General features: G+C 38.3%; 2 protein-coding genes across 4 annotated transcripts; one reads left to right on the top strand and one right to left on the bottom strand.

Annotated features, from left to right (window-relative positions):
- Window positions 1–2,541: 2,541 nt before the first annotated feature.
- On the bottom strand, window positions 2,542–4,860 carry LOC147564297 (thioredoxin reductase NTRB-like). Of its 3 annotated transcripts, none has more exons than XM_086644985.1 (2): window positions 4,635–4,860; window positions 2,542–4,022 (listed from the first exon to the last, which is right to left on the bottom strand). In XM_086644985.1, the coding sequence occupies exon 2, from the start codon at window positions 3,978–3,980 to the stop codon at window positions 2,865–2,867; it is 1,116 nt and encodes a 371-aa protein (XP_086501111.1). In that variant the 5' UTR covers window positions 3,981–4,022; window positions 4,635–4,860; the 3' UTR covers window positions 2,542–2,864. The 3 variants fall into 3 exon arrangements, with proteins under 3 accessions (XP_086501111.1, XP_086501110.1, XP_086501112.1); XM_086644984.1 differs by lacking the exon at window positions 4,635–4,860 and adding an exon at window positions 4,248–4,616; XM_086644986.1 differs by lacking the exon at window positions 4,635–4,860 and adding an exon at window positions 4,100–4,543.
- A 6,309-nt stretch (window positions 4,861–11,169) lies between these two features.
- Window positions 11,170–14,724, top strand: LOC147564296 (uncharacterized). Its single transcript, XM_086644983.1, has 3 exons — window positions 11,170–11,975; window positions 12,086–12,394; window positions 12,444–14,724. The coding sequence occupies exon 3, from the start codon at window positions 12,444–12,446 to the stop codon at window positions 13,713–13,715; it is 1,272 nt and encodes a 423-aa protein (XP_086501109.1). The 5' UTR covers window positions 11,170–11,975; window positions 12,086–12,394; the 3' UTR covers window positions 13,716–14,724.
- Window positions 14,725–17,499: the final 2,775 nt, after the last annotated feature.

Below are 17,499 nucleotides of genomic sequence, written 5' to 3'. Positions count from 1 at the left end.
TGAGGATATTACAACTCTCATTAATAAACAAAACTCTCACTAATTCTCAAGTAGATTACAACTCTATTTATAATGGAAGTATAAATAACTTCTTAACAAAAGATTATGATTGTAATTCTAAAAGTTTATTTGATAGGTAGCCAGACACATAATTGGGTCAATATATCTTATTAATTGAAATTTTATAGTGAAACTTCAATTCAAAAGAAGAATGAATTCAGAAAGTGTGATTTTTGTGGACTGGGTTAGATTTGTTGTTAGTTGATGGCTTGTAAATAATATGATGTGCCAAAATATTTTCATGATTAGATGATATCTAATTCTAGTTTAGGGTAAAGTTGTACGTGTTTTTGGTGGTTGGTGAATCCTCTCGTATTTTCTAGAAAAATTGTAGCGAGAATGTGAGTGATTGTAATTAAAACAGTGCATTCAAAGGCAACCCTTCTTTAACACCTAGCTATGGTCACAATGTTTTTATTCACTTTTGTGCCCAATTGCAGTTACATGTATCTTTTAGGTTCCATAGACATAAAAGTGTTTATATCTGGACTAACAAAACAGAAAAAAGAGGCTATCTATAAACCTGAGCAGGGGTGAGATCGGGCAGATGGACTGTTAACTCGGTATTTTGGCAGTCTGTTAGTTTTATCTTGTAGGGGCCGGGTTGGGTGAGCTGTTGGGTGAGACATTTACTTGAGTATAACTCGCCGATTCTAGTGACCTGCGGGGAGATACAACCTGCTCAGGAGTATCCATAGACAGGACAGGCCTTGGGAAGAAGCGAGCAAACCCTCGCTTTGACCCCATACAAAAGAGCTGTTTGGAGATCAGAAAAAAAAAAAGCAAATAGTTCACTTAATTTTGATAGTCAAACCACAACCTGCTTTATTTTCACTAGTAAGGTGGAAAACAGTTGTTTTGGCCAAAATAATTTGGTATAACGACAAAAAATGTCACATAAAAAATGCCACCTTTTTCATAATTTGCGTTTAGTGGTGTTTTTCATAATTATGAAAAAACGGTCATTTTTCTTCCAATACCAATTTCTTTTTGTCGAATCTGCCATCGCTTAGTTAAAAGAACAAAAATGATAGGATACCTAATCCTTCGAAAGAAGAAGTGAGAATGGTTGCATTCTTCCTCATTCTATTACTCCCTTGATTAGTTTTTTTTTTTTTTTTTTTTTTTTTTTGAGTATTCGACTACGGTGTACGTTAGTCGTTACAAGGCATTGATGCATCATGGAGATGTAATGAGCACGATAACCGCCTACTTTAAACTGAGAATGAAAGAGGCCTAAAGCCCGACAACGAAGAGGCCTAAAGCCCGACAAATTATTACATTATTCATAGCCTAAATTACATAGGATAAATCTTGATGGCAACTGCTTCCACCGAGACTCGATCCCACGACCTCATGGTCTTAAGAGGGGTGTCCATCCGTTACACCAAAGGGTGGTGGACTACTCCCTTGATTAGTTAGGCGAAATCTTGATGTCCAATTTTGCCCCGTTTTTCAAGTAACATTTTTTCTACATAAACTAAGCATGCGTACGTGTTTGTCTGTATATATATTAACTTCAACTCCTAAATTTCACCCTGCCAACAACTCAGCGGAAGTTCATTGTACCATTTTGTTTAGTTTTTAGGAAAATTGAACTTATTAGGAGAAATTCATTTGTTGTTGACAACTGAACTTATTTTGTCAAACTATCTCTATTTAATGTATAGTATTCACTAGAAATAACATTAGTAAAAGTAAGAGGCGATTTAGGTCGTTCGCTCCCTTGACTCCCCCAATTTTCCTTTAATAGTACCGTTGCAAAAAGAAGATGTATGTACATTTATATGGTCGATGTTTTAAGGAAACAAGGAAAATTTTCAAAGTACAAACTTTTAGATGGAAATAAACAAAAATTGTAATTTTTTATTTCCCTCCAAACACCACAATTCTTAATGTTTTTTTCTACCTCCTCCATCAATCACAAATTCTGCCCACCACCTCCTAACACCATAATTTACTGTTTTCGACATTGTGATTTATATAACATAGAAGCATAGCCTACTGAAGAAATTGCTTCCCACGTCTGTTTCCTATAAGTGGGACGCTACTATGTGCGCATTGGGAGGTCCGATTTTGCATAAGTCTGGCCTTTTCAGCCTCTATGAAAATGGATTCTATCATCTTGGTTGGACTTTCAATATCATATGATTTTGGAAACAACAAGATCAAAGTCAGATGTTAAATAGAACAAATACATAAGAAAAATGAGGAAGAAAGGTATAATCGAAATATTGAGCAAACATGTTCAAGTATAAGAGCAAAAACTACAAAATCTGACAAGATAAACTATTAGTTCACCCACAAGATAAACTATTAGTTCACCCACAAGATAAACTATTAGTTCACCCACAACGACAATGTTGGGAGATAATCACTTTTGCTGGGAATGATGAATGCTTTCCGAAATCTCGTTCTCCAAGTATGTCGATTGTCGAAAAAGTAATCTTGAAAAAGATCAACATCTTGAACACAATGTTGTTAGTTGCAAATACCATAATCTCATTCTCCAACTATGTCGATTGTCGAAGAAAGTAAATAAGTCCATCAAAACCAGAGGTTTCAATCAAAGCATAATATACACATCCCACACATGAACAATTATAATATTTCAAAACAAAGAGAGTTTTACTTAAATGCTCCTTCTTCTCTCAATTTGCAACAATTGATATAAATAAAATTTCCGGTGAAAATAATTTGGTGGATACTGAAATAATGTTCTTTTGTGCTTCTTCCTATCATCATAAATTGCAGTTTGTCTTTAAGCCAAGAGTTTTCATATCCCGAGGATAATCTGAAGATAGTCAATCGCTCTTACCCTCCTGAGACCCAATCTCTTGTAGGTAATGTTCAGCTTCCAGCGCTGCCATGCATCCTGAGCCAGCTGCAGTAACAGCCTGCCTGTACTTCTTATCCTGAACATCTCCGGCAGCAAAAACACCACGAACGCTCGTTGTAGTCGTTCCAGGCTTAGTGGCAACATACCCATCAGAGTCCAACTCCAATTGGGCATCCAAGAACTTTGTGGCAGGTTCGTGCCCAATGGCAAAGAACAAGCCAGAGACCTTCAAATCCGAAACCTCCCCACTCACCAAATTCTTCACCTTCAACCCTCCTAAAACCCCTCTCTCCCCTTCTCCTTTTGCCTCTTCCACTGCAGAATTCCAAATCACCTCAATCTTAGGGTTATCCAAAGCCCTGTTTTGCATTATTTTAGATGCCCTAAAGACATCCCTTCGATGAATGATGTAAACTTTGGATCCATACTTGGTCAAGAAATTCGCCTCCTCCATGGCTGAATCTCCACCACCGATCACAGCCAAAGGTTTGTTCCTGAAAATGGGTGCTGCTCCGTCACAAACAGCACAGGCCGATATCCCCTTATTCCAGTACTCTTCCGACCCTGGGAACTTCAATCTCTTAGCTACAGCTCCGGTAGCTACGATCACTGAATCCGCCTCAACAGTCTTCGAATCAGTGAAAATCTTGAACGGGTTGGAGGAAAAATCCACCTTTGTGACGGTTTCGGTGAAGATTTCTGTGCCAAAACGAACAGATTGGTTTCGGCAGCGGTCCATGAGTTCAAACCCTAGAATCCCATCGGGGAAGCCGGGGAAGTTCTCGACGTCTGAGGTGGTGGTAAGCTGGCCACCTGGGGCTATATCGTTGGCCATCCAACCTTCGAAGAGGATGGGTTTGAGCTCAGCCCTAGCAGTGTAGATGGCGGCAGTGTGGGCGGCAGGACCACTTCCAATGATGCACACACGGGTCTTGAGGGATTGAAATTGTTCGTCCATGGCACCGGTAATTTTGGGAGGAGAAGCAGAGAGAGTAACAGCAGTGGGCGAAGTGGTGGTCGAAAGTCCGGTGAAGCTTCTAGCTTTCTTCAAAAGATTTAAGAACTTCGAGCAGTACCGCATAACCTTTCTTTTTCTCTTTCTCTCGTAATTTATTTCCCAAACCTGTAAATTCGATCGATAGTTGAAAATAAACATTGAAACAATCTAAATGAGATGTATATATCAAATAGTTGACTGACATTTAAACAAAATCACCAATTCTTGCAAAATTTGTTCTAAAGATAACGATTAACGATATATCAAGATCACTATGTTTTATATGAAAAGAGAGCTAAAATCGGATAAGAACCCAATTTCGAAAAGGAAGAAAACCAGCAAGATTAGCACCATTAACATCAAAACCAGCTATAATATCAAGGTTGGGATCATCTAGTACACCAATATATGAACAAACATCCGGACCAACCCAATTCCTTCTTTTGTGTTAAAAGGATCTGAAACGATTCCATGTCTCAAATCCATCTCTCAGTTCATCTCAAAACTTAGGTATTTTACTTCTCCCTGTTCGTTTACTACCTCAGACATTGAAATAGAAATACAAAAATCCTCAATACTTCCAACACCCACAAGAAACCCTAGTTCCTTAGTTATCTATCTAACCTAAAAATACCCAAATATCTTTCAACAAAAAAAAAACACCCAAATTTTGAAAAAGAAAGAAAAAAGGAATTGAACAGTAAAAGAAAAAAAAAAAAAGCAAATATAACAAAATACCTGGTTTTCAACTGTTGATCGAAGAGAGGGAGAGAGAGAAAGAGATCGACCGAAACCCTAATCAAAGAAGCTGAAGAACCAGTAATTAGAGCATCTCCAATGCAACACTCAACTTACAAAACTCAATTTGACACATAGGACTACTTGAGTTTTTGACAAAAAACACTCTCCAATGCAACACTCAACTAGAATCTTAATATGATGTGGTAACAATAAATTTTAAGATACTCAAAAGAAAACTCAATTGTTGAGTTTTCTTTTGAGTATCTCAACATTTATTGTTGTATCTCAATTGGTCCACATCAACCTTTTATATATTAAAATAAGAACCAAAAGCAAATCTAAAGTAAATGTTGAGTTTTTTTAAGTGTTGCATTGGAGATGAATTTTGAATTGAGTATCTCAATAGTGCAACTTAGGAAAGAGAAACTCAACTCATACTTGACACATTGGATTAATTGAGTTTTTGTTGAGTTTTGCATTGGAGATGCTCTTAGTTCGACCTAAAGTTTTCTAAACCTTAGGATATTTGCCAATTATGAAGAAAGATGGAGAATGGGAGTCGATTTTTCAAACATCAAAGAGTCATTTCCTTTTTCTGGGGGTATATGTGTCATTTTTCATATTTCAAATGTTACTGTTTCAAACTTGTTTCGTTTTAAAGTCCGAACCAATAAAGCTTTGAATTCAACCCATTCCTCCAACCTTTCACAATTCATATTTGAGGGATTGGGCCATTGGTCCAAAAAGGGGGGACCAAAATGAAAATTCCACCCAAAGTTGTCTAAAAATGAAAGGGAGGTCCAATGTGTCAGTTTGGGGGTCAAAATTACGTAAAGGGCCCTTAGAAAATAAAGTATTTACCGTTCATGCCATCGAAAATTACAAAATTGCCATTGAAAATTACAAAATTGCCATCGAAATTTCTCGGAAAACGATTTTTTTTCTGAAAAATAATCTGACAACCCGTCCATCAGAATGTGTACTGTTCAGAAATTTACGGAACTACCACCGAAAAATTCCCAGGAAACGAAATTTTTTTATTTACTGGAAATGTTTTTCTGTACTAGACATTTTTGCTGGGCGGGAATTTGAAATTTCGTAAAAAAATTTGAAAATTTGGGCGGGAATTTGAAATTTCGTATGAAAATTTCAAAATTTCGAAAAAAAGATTTTGTGACCGGAAAATTATTTTATTTACTGGAAATTTTTTTCTGTACTAGACACTTTTGCTGGGCGGGAATTTAAAATTTTCAAAAAAATTTTGCTGGGCGGGAATTTGAAATTTCGTTTGAAAATTTGAAATTTTCAAAATTTCGAAAAAAATATTTCGTTTGAAAATTTGAAAATTGGAATTTTTTGTGTACGGGAAATTATTTTATTTACCGGGAAGAGATGGTTTGCTGGGCGGGAATTTGAAATTTCGTTTAAAAATTTCAAATTTTCAAAAAACTTTGAATTTTTCGTGTACTGGTAAATTATTTTATTTACCAGACATTTTTTTTTTTTCAGGAAAACGTCAGCATGTCCCGTCCAAGGGCAAGAGGGGAATAAAAAAAAAGTGACATTTGGACCTGCAACTAATTTTTGGGCAAGAGTGGATTTTTTTTGGGTTTACCCCCCAGATTTTGGACTGTTGACTCAAAAATCCATCTTGAGAAAGAAAAAATGAATTTAACACAAACCACATCTTTATTGTTAGCTCTTGTTTGCTAGGATTTCGAAAGTTTCTTCAACTTCTTTTATACGATTGAAGCAAGCAATCACACGCTTTCTTCATCTTTCCAGTACTATTAGTCCAATCACTCTCATTTTTACTCCTTGTTTCGATCCAAACACCAGCAATAACAATGTTCATCTATGGGTTTGCCAGCAGATATCCTCCACCATCACTACTGTTTCTTGTGTGGCTTATATCTCTCCTCAATTGAGATAAAGAATCGTGAACTATAAAGGGAATCGTGAACTATAAAGGGAAGCGTGAACCAAAGAGACATATACAGATCAATTTCATGGCGAGAATAAAAGAATCTTCGATTTCCTAAAGAGATTTGATGTGTGTTTAACACTTGACTTAGTGATAGAAAATTGATCAAGTCAAAGAGTTTTTGCAATGTGAACACAAAAGTGTAGTACGGCAAAATTTTCTTAAGAGAAAAAATAGAACATGTGAAATCTCCAAATTAATGCCCAAATCGAGTGACTCCTGAAAGTAAAATATTACCTTTCGAATTTGTCATTGTCCCCACATGGGGTACGTGTTGGAATCGGAGCCAATTTTGGATCGACCCGACTCGTCAAACTCAGAAACCGAACGCGCCATTGCGTTCGTCTCGTCGAGCTCTTAAATTTAGAGCAAAGAATTACTCGAATCCGATTCCGGATGAATGAGAAATTCGAGTTTGAAGTTTGGGTGAAAAAACGGTTAAGTCAGGGTCTGAAACGTCAAACGGGACAAGTTAGATCAGGGGTCGTTTGAGCGAATACCACGCGCATCCAAATCTGTGGGCACATTTCGGTATTGATCTGACGGTGGGCGTTCCACCCGAGATTTTCACCCAGATCCGACGTCCCAGGGTCCAACCGACTCCAATATTCAGTTATTCTTTCTGTTTAGTCCCTCCTTTCGAATGGATACATCTTTTAACCCAACAGACACTATGCACCCATTCAACTCTTATATAAACCAACCAAACCCACTTCATTTTTCATCAATTCATTATCTTCTCTTCTTCTCTTCTCTCCTAACAATTAGAAGTTCTGGTTTGCCTAGAATATCTAATTAAGGGAGTAATTCTAGAAGTTCTGGTTAGACTAGAATATCTAGAAAAGGAAGAAAGAAGTTTTTCATAGGTCGTCTAGAATATCAATTCAATTCATTCTCTTCTTCTCTTCCCTTCTAACAATTAGAGGTTCTGGTTAGCCTAGAATATGTAATTAAAGAAGTATTTTCTAAAGGTTCTGGTTAGACTAGAATATCTGGAAAAGGAAGAAAGAAGTCTCGAGTGAAATTTGAATTTCCGAAGCATCTAGAAGATCGTCCGCATTAGTCAAAGAGCTCATAATACTGACAAAGGTTCGTCCGCTTTCAGAATAAAGAAGTACCATCTTAAAATTCTGAAAGGTTAGTCGTTGTATCCCGAAGGCATTCACCCTAACGTTTGGTACTGTTACGGGGGTGTAAAATGTCTTAAGGAAAGAGAATTTATTCTTGCCTCGACTACATTAAACACCTATCTCGGTTAGCCCGAAAGAAGGAATATTGATTAATCATTATTCTTTATTAGTTTATCTCTCTATAAGTTAGAGAAAGGAAACTCTGTCCAAATCAAGCCAAGACAGAGAGAAATCGACTTCTCGATTGATAACCAGAGAACAACAATCTTAAGACATTTTATATAACAATTATTTCTCTGGTTATAAGATATTGATCTGGATTATTTTCTGTGTGTTTCAGAAAAAAAATGGCAAGAACAAGAACAACCCTACGGGTTCTTCAGCCTAACACCACATACGTGGAAAACCCAGAGATGTTCAAGGGAACTGACTTCGCTCTGAAGCGGAAGCGTCCATCTCAAAACAGAGGCAAGTCGAGGAAAAGGCAAAGGCCTGTCGAATGCTACAAATGTAGAAAGCGAGGCCACCTAGCCAAAGATTGTCACTCCACATATGACAGTCAAGGGGAAAAAGCCGATAACAAAGCTTCATTAGCAAAAGACACCGAAAATCGGAATCACCGTCTAATGATTACTGAATTCGAAAAGGCGTTTGATATACTTCATAAGATGAACCTCTGTGCAGAGGCACATGAAGATAACCTGGTTAACAACCAGAGATGGTGGGTCGATTCTAAGACAAATCATCACATTTGTAGTGACAAAAGCCTATTCTCTTCCTATACAGAGGTAGCCGAAGGAGAAACCTTATTCAAGGAAAACGGCTCGATCACCCAAGTCAAAGGAAGGGGAAAGATCGTGTTAAAATTCACTTCCGAAATAGAGGTGACTTTGACCGATGTACTCCATGCTCCAGAAAATCAAAAGAACTTGATTTCTGGTTCCCTTTTAAGTGAGAACGGGTTCAGACTAATCTTTCTGTCAGATATCGTTATCATATGTAAGAAAATGATGTATATTGGAAAGGGCCACTTATGTGGGGGGTTATTTCAATTAAATGTTACCCATGTAATGCCGAAGGCACCTATTATTAATAAAATTAATAATTATGCGTATATTGTTGAGTCCTCCAATATTTGTCACGAAAGATTAGGACATGTGAATAATAAGTCATTAAAGAAATTAATGAGCTTGGAGTTAAATTCCGAAACTCGAAATTTACTCAAGACGTACATGTCAAACATGTGCATAGTCAAAATGACTAAAACGTTGTTCAAAAGTCTTTAGACTTAATTCACAATGAACCCTATAACCTAAGAATGGTTCAAACATAAGGTGGAAAAAGGTAATTCATCAATAACTCCACTTGTTTCTGCTATATTACTTACTAAAGTGTAAGGATGAAGCAGTCGAAAAGTTCGAGCTTTATACAATCAAAGTAGAAACTCAACTTTGTAAAAGGATTGAGGCTTTAAGAAACGACTAGTATGAATCTCCTTTCGCCGAGATATACGCCAAGAATGGCATAGTTCATCAAACGGCGACTCTTTTGAAAGCACAGAACATTAGAAGGGATAAAGCTCGATCAGTGGAGATTAAAAATCGATGATCAATCTAATCTCGATGGATTTTGTGAAGTATTTCACTAAAATCTATTACTAGCCATGAACAGAAATAAGGTTCAACCCATGGTGACCATAAATGTTGACTTAGTTAATGACTCTTAAAATATCTTCTCGATAACAGAGACATCGAAAAACTAAGCGACATCTTGACCACCAAGTATCGACATAAATACTGGGTGTGAAACCGTCTATCGAGAATACAGAGAGCGATCAATAATGAATACATGATCCTAACGGTTAAATTCGATGACGAATCAAAGAAGACAACCACATAAGTAATCGAAGAAGTGTGTCAAGACAAATGTCAAAACCTAAACGGTTAGACAAGGTCGATGACAGAATGTTCTCGTTATACAAATAGTTACGAGACGATGAACTGTCCCAAAGAAATCATCGGTCTGAGATAATGAAAATTTCGTGAAGCATTCTCGAATACTAAGTTGACGAAGAATGCAAAATTCGAGAAAGTAAGTTATTTCGAATAACATATTCAGGCGGTAAATACTTCTCTAGAAGGTCCTTAGGCCTGTCTAAAAATTACAAGGAATCCTCAGATGTGGTAAACGGAAGGACCTTGGCTGAAAGATCTCGAAATCAGGAGTTATTATAAATAAATCCTTAAGTCTTTGTAAGGAGGTCCCTAATCATTACAGAATAGTCCTTATAAATCCTCATAGTAACCTAATCTTCTTGGATAGACAAGAGAATTAAGGTTGATAAGACGTAAAGTTGAATATTACATCATTCGGTCTAAACGTGACTCGAATAATAAATTCAAGGGTCTTGGTAAGTGATGTGGGGTTAAAATACCACATTGAGATCACTTAACTTGGATCAGTTAGTTCGTTTCGGGTTTTATTTCTAATAATTTATGTATTTTTCTTGTTAGGAAGCTTATTTGGAGTTTGGCATTACATTCGGAATAAAACGAAGCAATTCGTCACATTTTCATTTCATGTGGAAGAGACCGGAAGGAAAGAGCATCAGGGGTATTTTGGCCATTTTGAGAAAATCAGAGGTTAGATGAAAAGTGGAGTCAATGGTGAGTCCGACGGCGAAAACGGAAGTTGAATCGGAGTTCGGACGGAAAAATTACGGAAGAAATAAGTCGAAGGTTATTTTGGTCTTTTCTGGAAATTAGTGGAAGTAGAGACAAAAGTTAAAGGCACTCCCTTGAGTTCTATATTAAAATCAAAGTCCAAGTACAAGCCCAAGAGTCTAAGAAAGAAGGAACATAAAGAGATTATATAAGCACCTCTCTTATGAAGACCAAGTCTATCTATGAAGACCAAGTCAAGGGTTTGGTCTTTAGAAAGAAAAAGAAAAATCAGACTTGGGACTTCATCTTCTCGATTAGTTAGGGTTTGAGGAGTGAGAAGAAGGGAGAGAGAAAGAGAAGCCGCCGGCCAAAGCTTGGCCGGCCGGGAAAACAGCAACATTAGGCTTCTAGGGTTCGGATAGAGAAGCAGCTCGGGAGCAGCTGAAGCAGGGCTCGGTTTTCTCGGGACAGTAGGCACGGCCGACAGCAACAGCTCGGCCGGACTTCGTCTCTCTTGGTCGGGGACGCGTCTAACAGCAACTCGGCCGGAACGAGACTTTCGCGTTCACCTTGGCACGGGACAGTAAGGCTCGGGACTGTTGGACAGCAAACCCTAGGCCGATTTCCTTCTCTGGCCGGATTTGTTTGATGTTATTCCGGCCATTATTTTGGCCGGAAAGATTAGGGATTTTGTTCTTGAGTCTCTTGCCTTGATGTTCCTTGTGTTTGATTGAACTTTTAAGCTAAAAATCTTAGAGAGACAAAGCTTGCTCAAGCTTTAATGGTGGTTTGATTCAAAGGAAGAAGATGACTCTGCTGTTATGGGGAACTCGGTTTCTGTTACGGGGAGTCAATATTTGCACTGTTAAGGGGACTCCTACATTCTGCTAGGGGGAGACCGGCTGCACCTAACCACATATATTTTCCGATGTTTCTAGCTTCGTGCCTCATCGAAATAGGGAGATTTTTACCTTAACTCATGTCTTTCTTTATTTTCTTCCCGTTTATTATTTGTATTGCCATGTCTAGCTTGCTTTTGTAGTCGGATACTCGAGATACATGTTTTGATGTGACAAGAGTTTTATTGCTTTTAATGATAAAATCTTCCGGATTTTTAGACCGTTCATGGACTGGAATCTGAGTTAAACCAAGAGTTTGTTGACCCATCCAAGTAAATGGGTGAAGTTAACTAACTTTTTATGCTTATAGATCATTAGTACTAGTCACTATCGACTTTGTGGATCGAAGTATCCTCCTCATTCGATTCTTGCTCGACCATTTTTCCCGAATCACTCTCACCTTTAGAATAGATCGTTTTATTTGTTTATTTATTATAAATCAATCAAAATCCCAATTATCATCTTTTCATTTTAGTCTGAGTTAGTGGTTGACACCTAGACCGGTGAGCTAGACTTTCTCGATATTCTTATTACCTTCCTATCTTCGTGGATCGATCCCGGTCTTACCGGGTTATTACTTGACGCCCGTATACTTGCGGGTGGAGACCTTTTAGGGTAACCTTTTAGGCCCATCAAGTTTTTGGCGCCGCTGCCGGGGATAGGTTTAGTAGTTTGAATATTGTTTGCTTGTTTTGTTCATTAGTTTAGTGTTATTTGTTAACTTAGACGTTTTTGTTTATTTTCGTAGTTTCTGACTCTTTCTTGTTTTCAGGAACTACTTTAAGAAAAAAAAAAGCCAAAAAGAGAAATAGGAGCGAAGGAAAAGAAAGAAATCGAAGGAAAAACGAAACGAGAGGAGCATCCGCTAGTATCGTATTCTATCTCTTTCTTTCTTACTTGTGTGTGATTGGTTGGATAAGTTTTGATTTGCATTGATAGCTTGTTTGTTAGTTCCTTGAGCATTGTGAGATCATGGCACGTTATTCTAACGGTTGGCCATTCCATGTTGATGATGACCTTGATCTGAGGAGTTCCATCACTACCCGACCTGGTATGACCTTTGGGGAATACCAACAGATGAGTAGAAACGAGTCTGACCGAACTGGTATGACCTTCGGGAATACCAGCAGATGAGTAGAAACGAGCCTGACCGACCTGGTATGACATTTGGGGATTATCAACGAATGTCTAGAAACGGTCCGATTAGTGAGTGGAGTAGACCAGAACCTGATCGATCTCGTATGACATTAGGAGAATACCGACAAATGTATAGAGATGGTCAAATTAGTGATGGATATGGTCTCACACCAAATATGTATGAGAGACCTTATAGTCCACACTATTTAGAGACCAATGATTTTAGAGGCAGGTATTATCCTAATATGTACGATGAGAGTTATGATCAAGAGTCTTCATTGAACTACACTAGTGAGCCTTATTATGAGGAGACTCTTGAAGAGTCCACGAGTCGTCTTAGAGAGATGATGTCACAATTTGCGACTCAAACGACGCAGGAGATTGAGTCATTGACTCAACAGGTAAAGATGCTTAAGTCACAGTTATTCGTCGACGAGGAAGGGGTTTCACCACCCCAAACTCAAGAGGGTACTAGGTACGATGACGAGGGTAATACGTCTAACCCTAGTACTAAGTTAAATGTCGATGAATTTACTAATAGTACCTTAGAGCCTGAACGGTCTGATGACCTTGTCGTCTTGTTTCCTCCACCAGTGTCGTCTCACCATGATAGGACTACATTAGACGTTGATGTTCAGGGTGATGGCTCTACGAGCAAGTTTGAGGATGATACGATTATGAACTATCCGATTTTTGACACTTGTAAGGAGTCAGTCTTAGATGCAATGCTAGGAAGGCCTGATATTATAACTGACTGCGAGGCTCCAGATGCCTTTGAGGATGTTGATGACTTAGTAGTTAGAGGCATGCTGGATAGTTCGTCAGACTATTTACCTAAGGAAACCATGGACCTTGACTTGGTCCCCGAGCATATTGCCTTACCCTTAGAGTCTAGTTCGACTTTCCACATGATCTCAAACTCGGTTGTTGATCCCTTTTGGGACATTTCAGACGTCTTTCCAAAGACGTCTATGGACATAGTGGATATTCTGTCCACTAAGCTTCCAGATGATTTTTTGCCTTCGACTGATATTTTGACTCTTCACATGTATGTGGATCCTTTTGATGATTTCTTTGTTGTCGTTCCTTGTATTTATGCCTACTTAGTGGACTGTGCACCCACTAAGTTTGGGGATGGCTTGTTTTATTGTATCGTCTCACGTGCACTTCGTATTCTTTATCTTTTTGTGAGACGATTAGCACCGGCATATAGCTTTCTTTGGGTTGACCCCCAAAATTTCCGTCTCTTATTGTATGATCTTTGACTGATTGAGATGGGTCTTGATGTTTGTGGGTATCATCTCTGGAAACCCTCCACGAGACAGAACTCGTGCTCTTGCGAAAGCAAGAGAATCAACGGCTAATTGCATAGCTCAATGCAATCGTGTGTACCCGCGTTAGTGGTCATTTTTATGGTCATGATCTTATGTGTTTCATTCTAATATTGCTTGTTGATCATAGGAGCATTTCTTACTTGTTTTGCTTCTGAGGCATGGTTTGTTCCAAGTTTGGGGATGGCGACGAGCTCGACATCAACTTGGAACCTGTTCATACACGAGTCTCGGTAGTAGTATCTTTTATCTCCTCCGGCTATGGTAATATCTTTCCATTCTTCTCTTTAAATTAATATGTCTTATCTTTTGGTGAGTATATGGTTGAAACATTGAGGACAATGTTAGTTTTAAGTTTGGGGATGGGGTATGACTTTTAGCCATGACCATAGGGTTTCAAAAGACAAGAGGGTTCAATAATTCGACCAAATTTGAAATTTTTTGGGTAGATTTGATATGACTTTAGTGGTATGCTTAAGTATGTTGATGCATGTGTTTCAATTTTGGTGAATGTTATGCATGTTCTTAGTCTTTTTCATGAATGTCGAGTCCTTTAGCGTTTGTTGTCTGATCATGTGAGTAGCATCCTAAGGAAGAAGAAACATTTCTGAGGGACCTATACTAGTCATTAGTGGAGACTTAAACCAATGTGAGATATCTGAGCCTTTATATTGTTTTCGAGTGTACTCTTCTGCGCTAACTCTGAGTAGAATGAAGAGCTACTCAACCTCGTAACTTTTCAAAGAGCTTAGACGATCTCATGAGCTCAACTTTCTTAGCCACTAGGAGTGACATCAGGGTAGCGACATTACTCTTGTAGTCCACGAAACCCGACAATAGTGTCAACTTTAGGGAAACGGATACTCCACCACCCATTCACATACTACTCCCGAGAATGAAGACTTGGAAAGTATAGAAAGAAGAATGTGAAACAAAGTGAGAATGAAGATAGGAAGGTAATACGAATACCGAAAGAGTAATAATCCGGTATGACCGGGATCGATCCACGAAGATAGGAAGGTAATACGAATACCGAAAGAGTCTAACCCACCGGTTTAAGTGTCAGTCACTAACTCAGACTAAAAACGAAAAGATAATAAGTAGGATTTCTGGATTGATTTCAAATAAATAAACAAATAAGGCTAACTAAACTAAAGGTGGCAGATTCGGGAAGAGTCGAGTAAGAATGGAACGAGAGGGATACTTCGATCCACAGAATTGATAGTGACTAGTACTAATAATCAATAAGCATGAAAAGTTAGTTAACTTCACCCATTTACTTCGATGGGTCAACGAACTCTTGGTTTAACTCAGATTCCAGTCCATGAACGGTCTAAAAATCCGGAAGATTTTATCATTAAAAGCAATAAAACTCTTGTCACATCAAAACATGTATCACGAGTATCCGACTACAAAAGCTAGCTAGACATGGTGGAGCACATAATAAACGAGAAGAAAATAAAGAAAGACATGAGTTAAGGTGAAAATCTCCCTATTTCGGTGATGGCGCAAGACTAAGATCGACGGGAAATATAAGTGTTCAAGTGCTGTCGATCTCCCTGTAACAGAATGCAGGGGTCCCCTTAACAGTGTATAATAGGTGTCCTCTTAGCAGAACTTGACCTCCCCTTAACAGAGTGTCATCTTCTTCCTCTCAAACCAAATCCACCATGAAAGCTAGGATCAAGGTTTCTCTCTCTAAGATTTGTTGCTCAAAACAAAATCAAACATTATAGGAAGCAAGGCAATGATGAATGGATCTAAAACCCTAAGGTTTCCGAGCCTAATGATGACCGGAACTACCCAAAATTGCTCTGGCAAGGTCTACCAAAATTCGGCCAAAGAAAACTCCAATTCCGGCCTAGAACTTGCTGTCTCGAGCAACTGCTAGCCGTCCCTTGTTCCGAGCTGTTCCCCGTGCTAATAGGAGATAACCCGCACTGCTTCTATGCTTCCCGCGAGCTGCTGTTGTTGGAGCTGCTTTAATGGTGGATTGAGGCAAAACCGAGCTGCTGTCCAAGTGGAAAACCCGAGTTGCTGCTGTTGGAGCTGCACCGGAGCTGGTTCCTGCACCGGTGAGAACTCAGACGAACCCGAACCGTGCCGGCCAAGAGAACTTGGCCGGCAGCCTCCTTCCCTTCTCTCTCTACCTTTTTTCCCCTAAACCCTAGAAAACTAATGTGGAAGAAGAGGGTCAATCAGATTTTTCTTTTTTTCTTTTCTTTCACCCAACTCTTGACTTGGTGGCCCATAAAGTTTGACTTGGAGATAAAAGGGGTGCCTACAGTTTCTTCTTTTCTTTTTTTCATCTCGGCTTTTATTTTGGAGTTTGAGTTTGGGCTTTTAAGAACCAAAGGTGTGCCTGCATAATTGGTTATACTTCTAATTTTTAGAAAAGACAAAAATGTCTTTCGGTTTCTTTCCTCCATAACTTTTCCGTCCCAACTCCGATTCGACTTCCGTCTTCGCCGTCGGACTCACCATTGGCTCCACTTTCCATTTAACCTCTGATTTTCTCAAAATGGCCAAAATACCCCTGATGCTCTTTCCTTCCGGTCTCTTCCACATGAAATGAAAATGTGACGAATTGCTTCGTTTTATTCCGAATGTAATGTCAAACTCCAAATAAGCTTCCTAACAAGAAAAATACATAAATTATTAGACCCGAAACGAACTAACTGATCCAAGTTAAGTGATCTCAATGTGGTATTTTAACCCCACATCAGTAAGATTTTCGATTCAAGAGTATGAACGAAATCTAGAAACGATAAAGGACAAAATAGGGAATGATAACTTTGATGATCATGCGACAGTTTAAATCTATCAAGAGAGTATATATGATTACGACATATAACTTAAGAAAGAGTTAAAAGAGGAACTCACCTTGTACTATATCTCAAGGTTCTAATGATCATAAATCATCATGTTATAGAACAAAACTAAACACACTACACTAAAGAAATTGTGTACGGAAATAGTTTTGTTAAAGAGGAGAATCCAATGGTTACCCTAGAACTGTGGGGGCAGATATTATCACATATCTGAACGGTACCCTATATGCAATAGTATAAGATTCCACCCAAAATTGACGAATAAGAGGAAATACTCTTAAAATGTGGGGGGGGGACCCGAGAAGGAACCGAAAAGCCAATTATAAAGAAATAAAATGGCATATAGAACTCCAAACTCCCCTGAAGATATAACGTCATAATGACGTGAGAAGAGGGAAATTATGGAGTACCTCGGAAACCAGATTTAACCAATAAGAATGTTTGGTCAATAAGGTTTCATTGAGCTAAGAACTACGGTTATATTCACTAAGTTGTGACAAAAGTGAGAAATCAAGTTTGTGAATATAAGTGATGACGTGAATGTCTAATTCACTCAACAAATCTGGAAAAAATACAAATGGAAAGAACTTCTCTTCCTAATCCTAAACTAAGTAACGAGATTCAACCGTGAATCATCTGTTCAAAAGAACAGACAATACTAGTTAGGAATAAGAAAGTGTTTTAGAAGATATGATTCGATGCTTTTCCAGATTGAATCGTTACTCATGATTGATAATCTAAAGTGCATGGTTAAACAGAGAATGGTAGAATAACCACTCAAAAACCACGATAAGCATAAATACTTAAATTTGAACAAATTCAAGAAAGAGTTATCAGAGTAACAAATAGTTCTTAGGTATCTGAGCAGACTCGTATTAATGTTTGTA

This window comes from Eschscholzia californica, unplaced genomic scaffold (assembly GCF_041429995.1).
Source record: "Eschscholzia californica isolate CP2 unplaced genomic scaffold, dmEscCali1.0.p SCAF_1, whole genome shotgun sequence".
In the NCBI taxonomy this organism is placed as follows: Eukaryota; Viridiplantae; Streptophyta; class Magnoliopsida; order Ranunculales; family Papaveraceae; genus Eschscholzia; species Eschscholzia californica.
The sequence above is the reverse complement of the archived record's forward strand: the minus strand, read 5'-3'. Positions and strand labels throughout refer to the sequence as shown.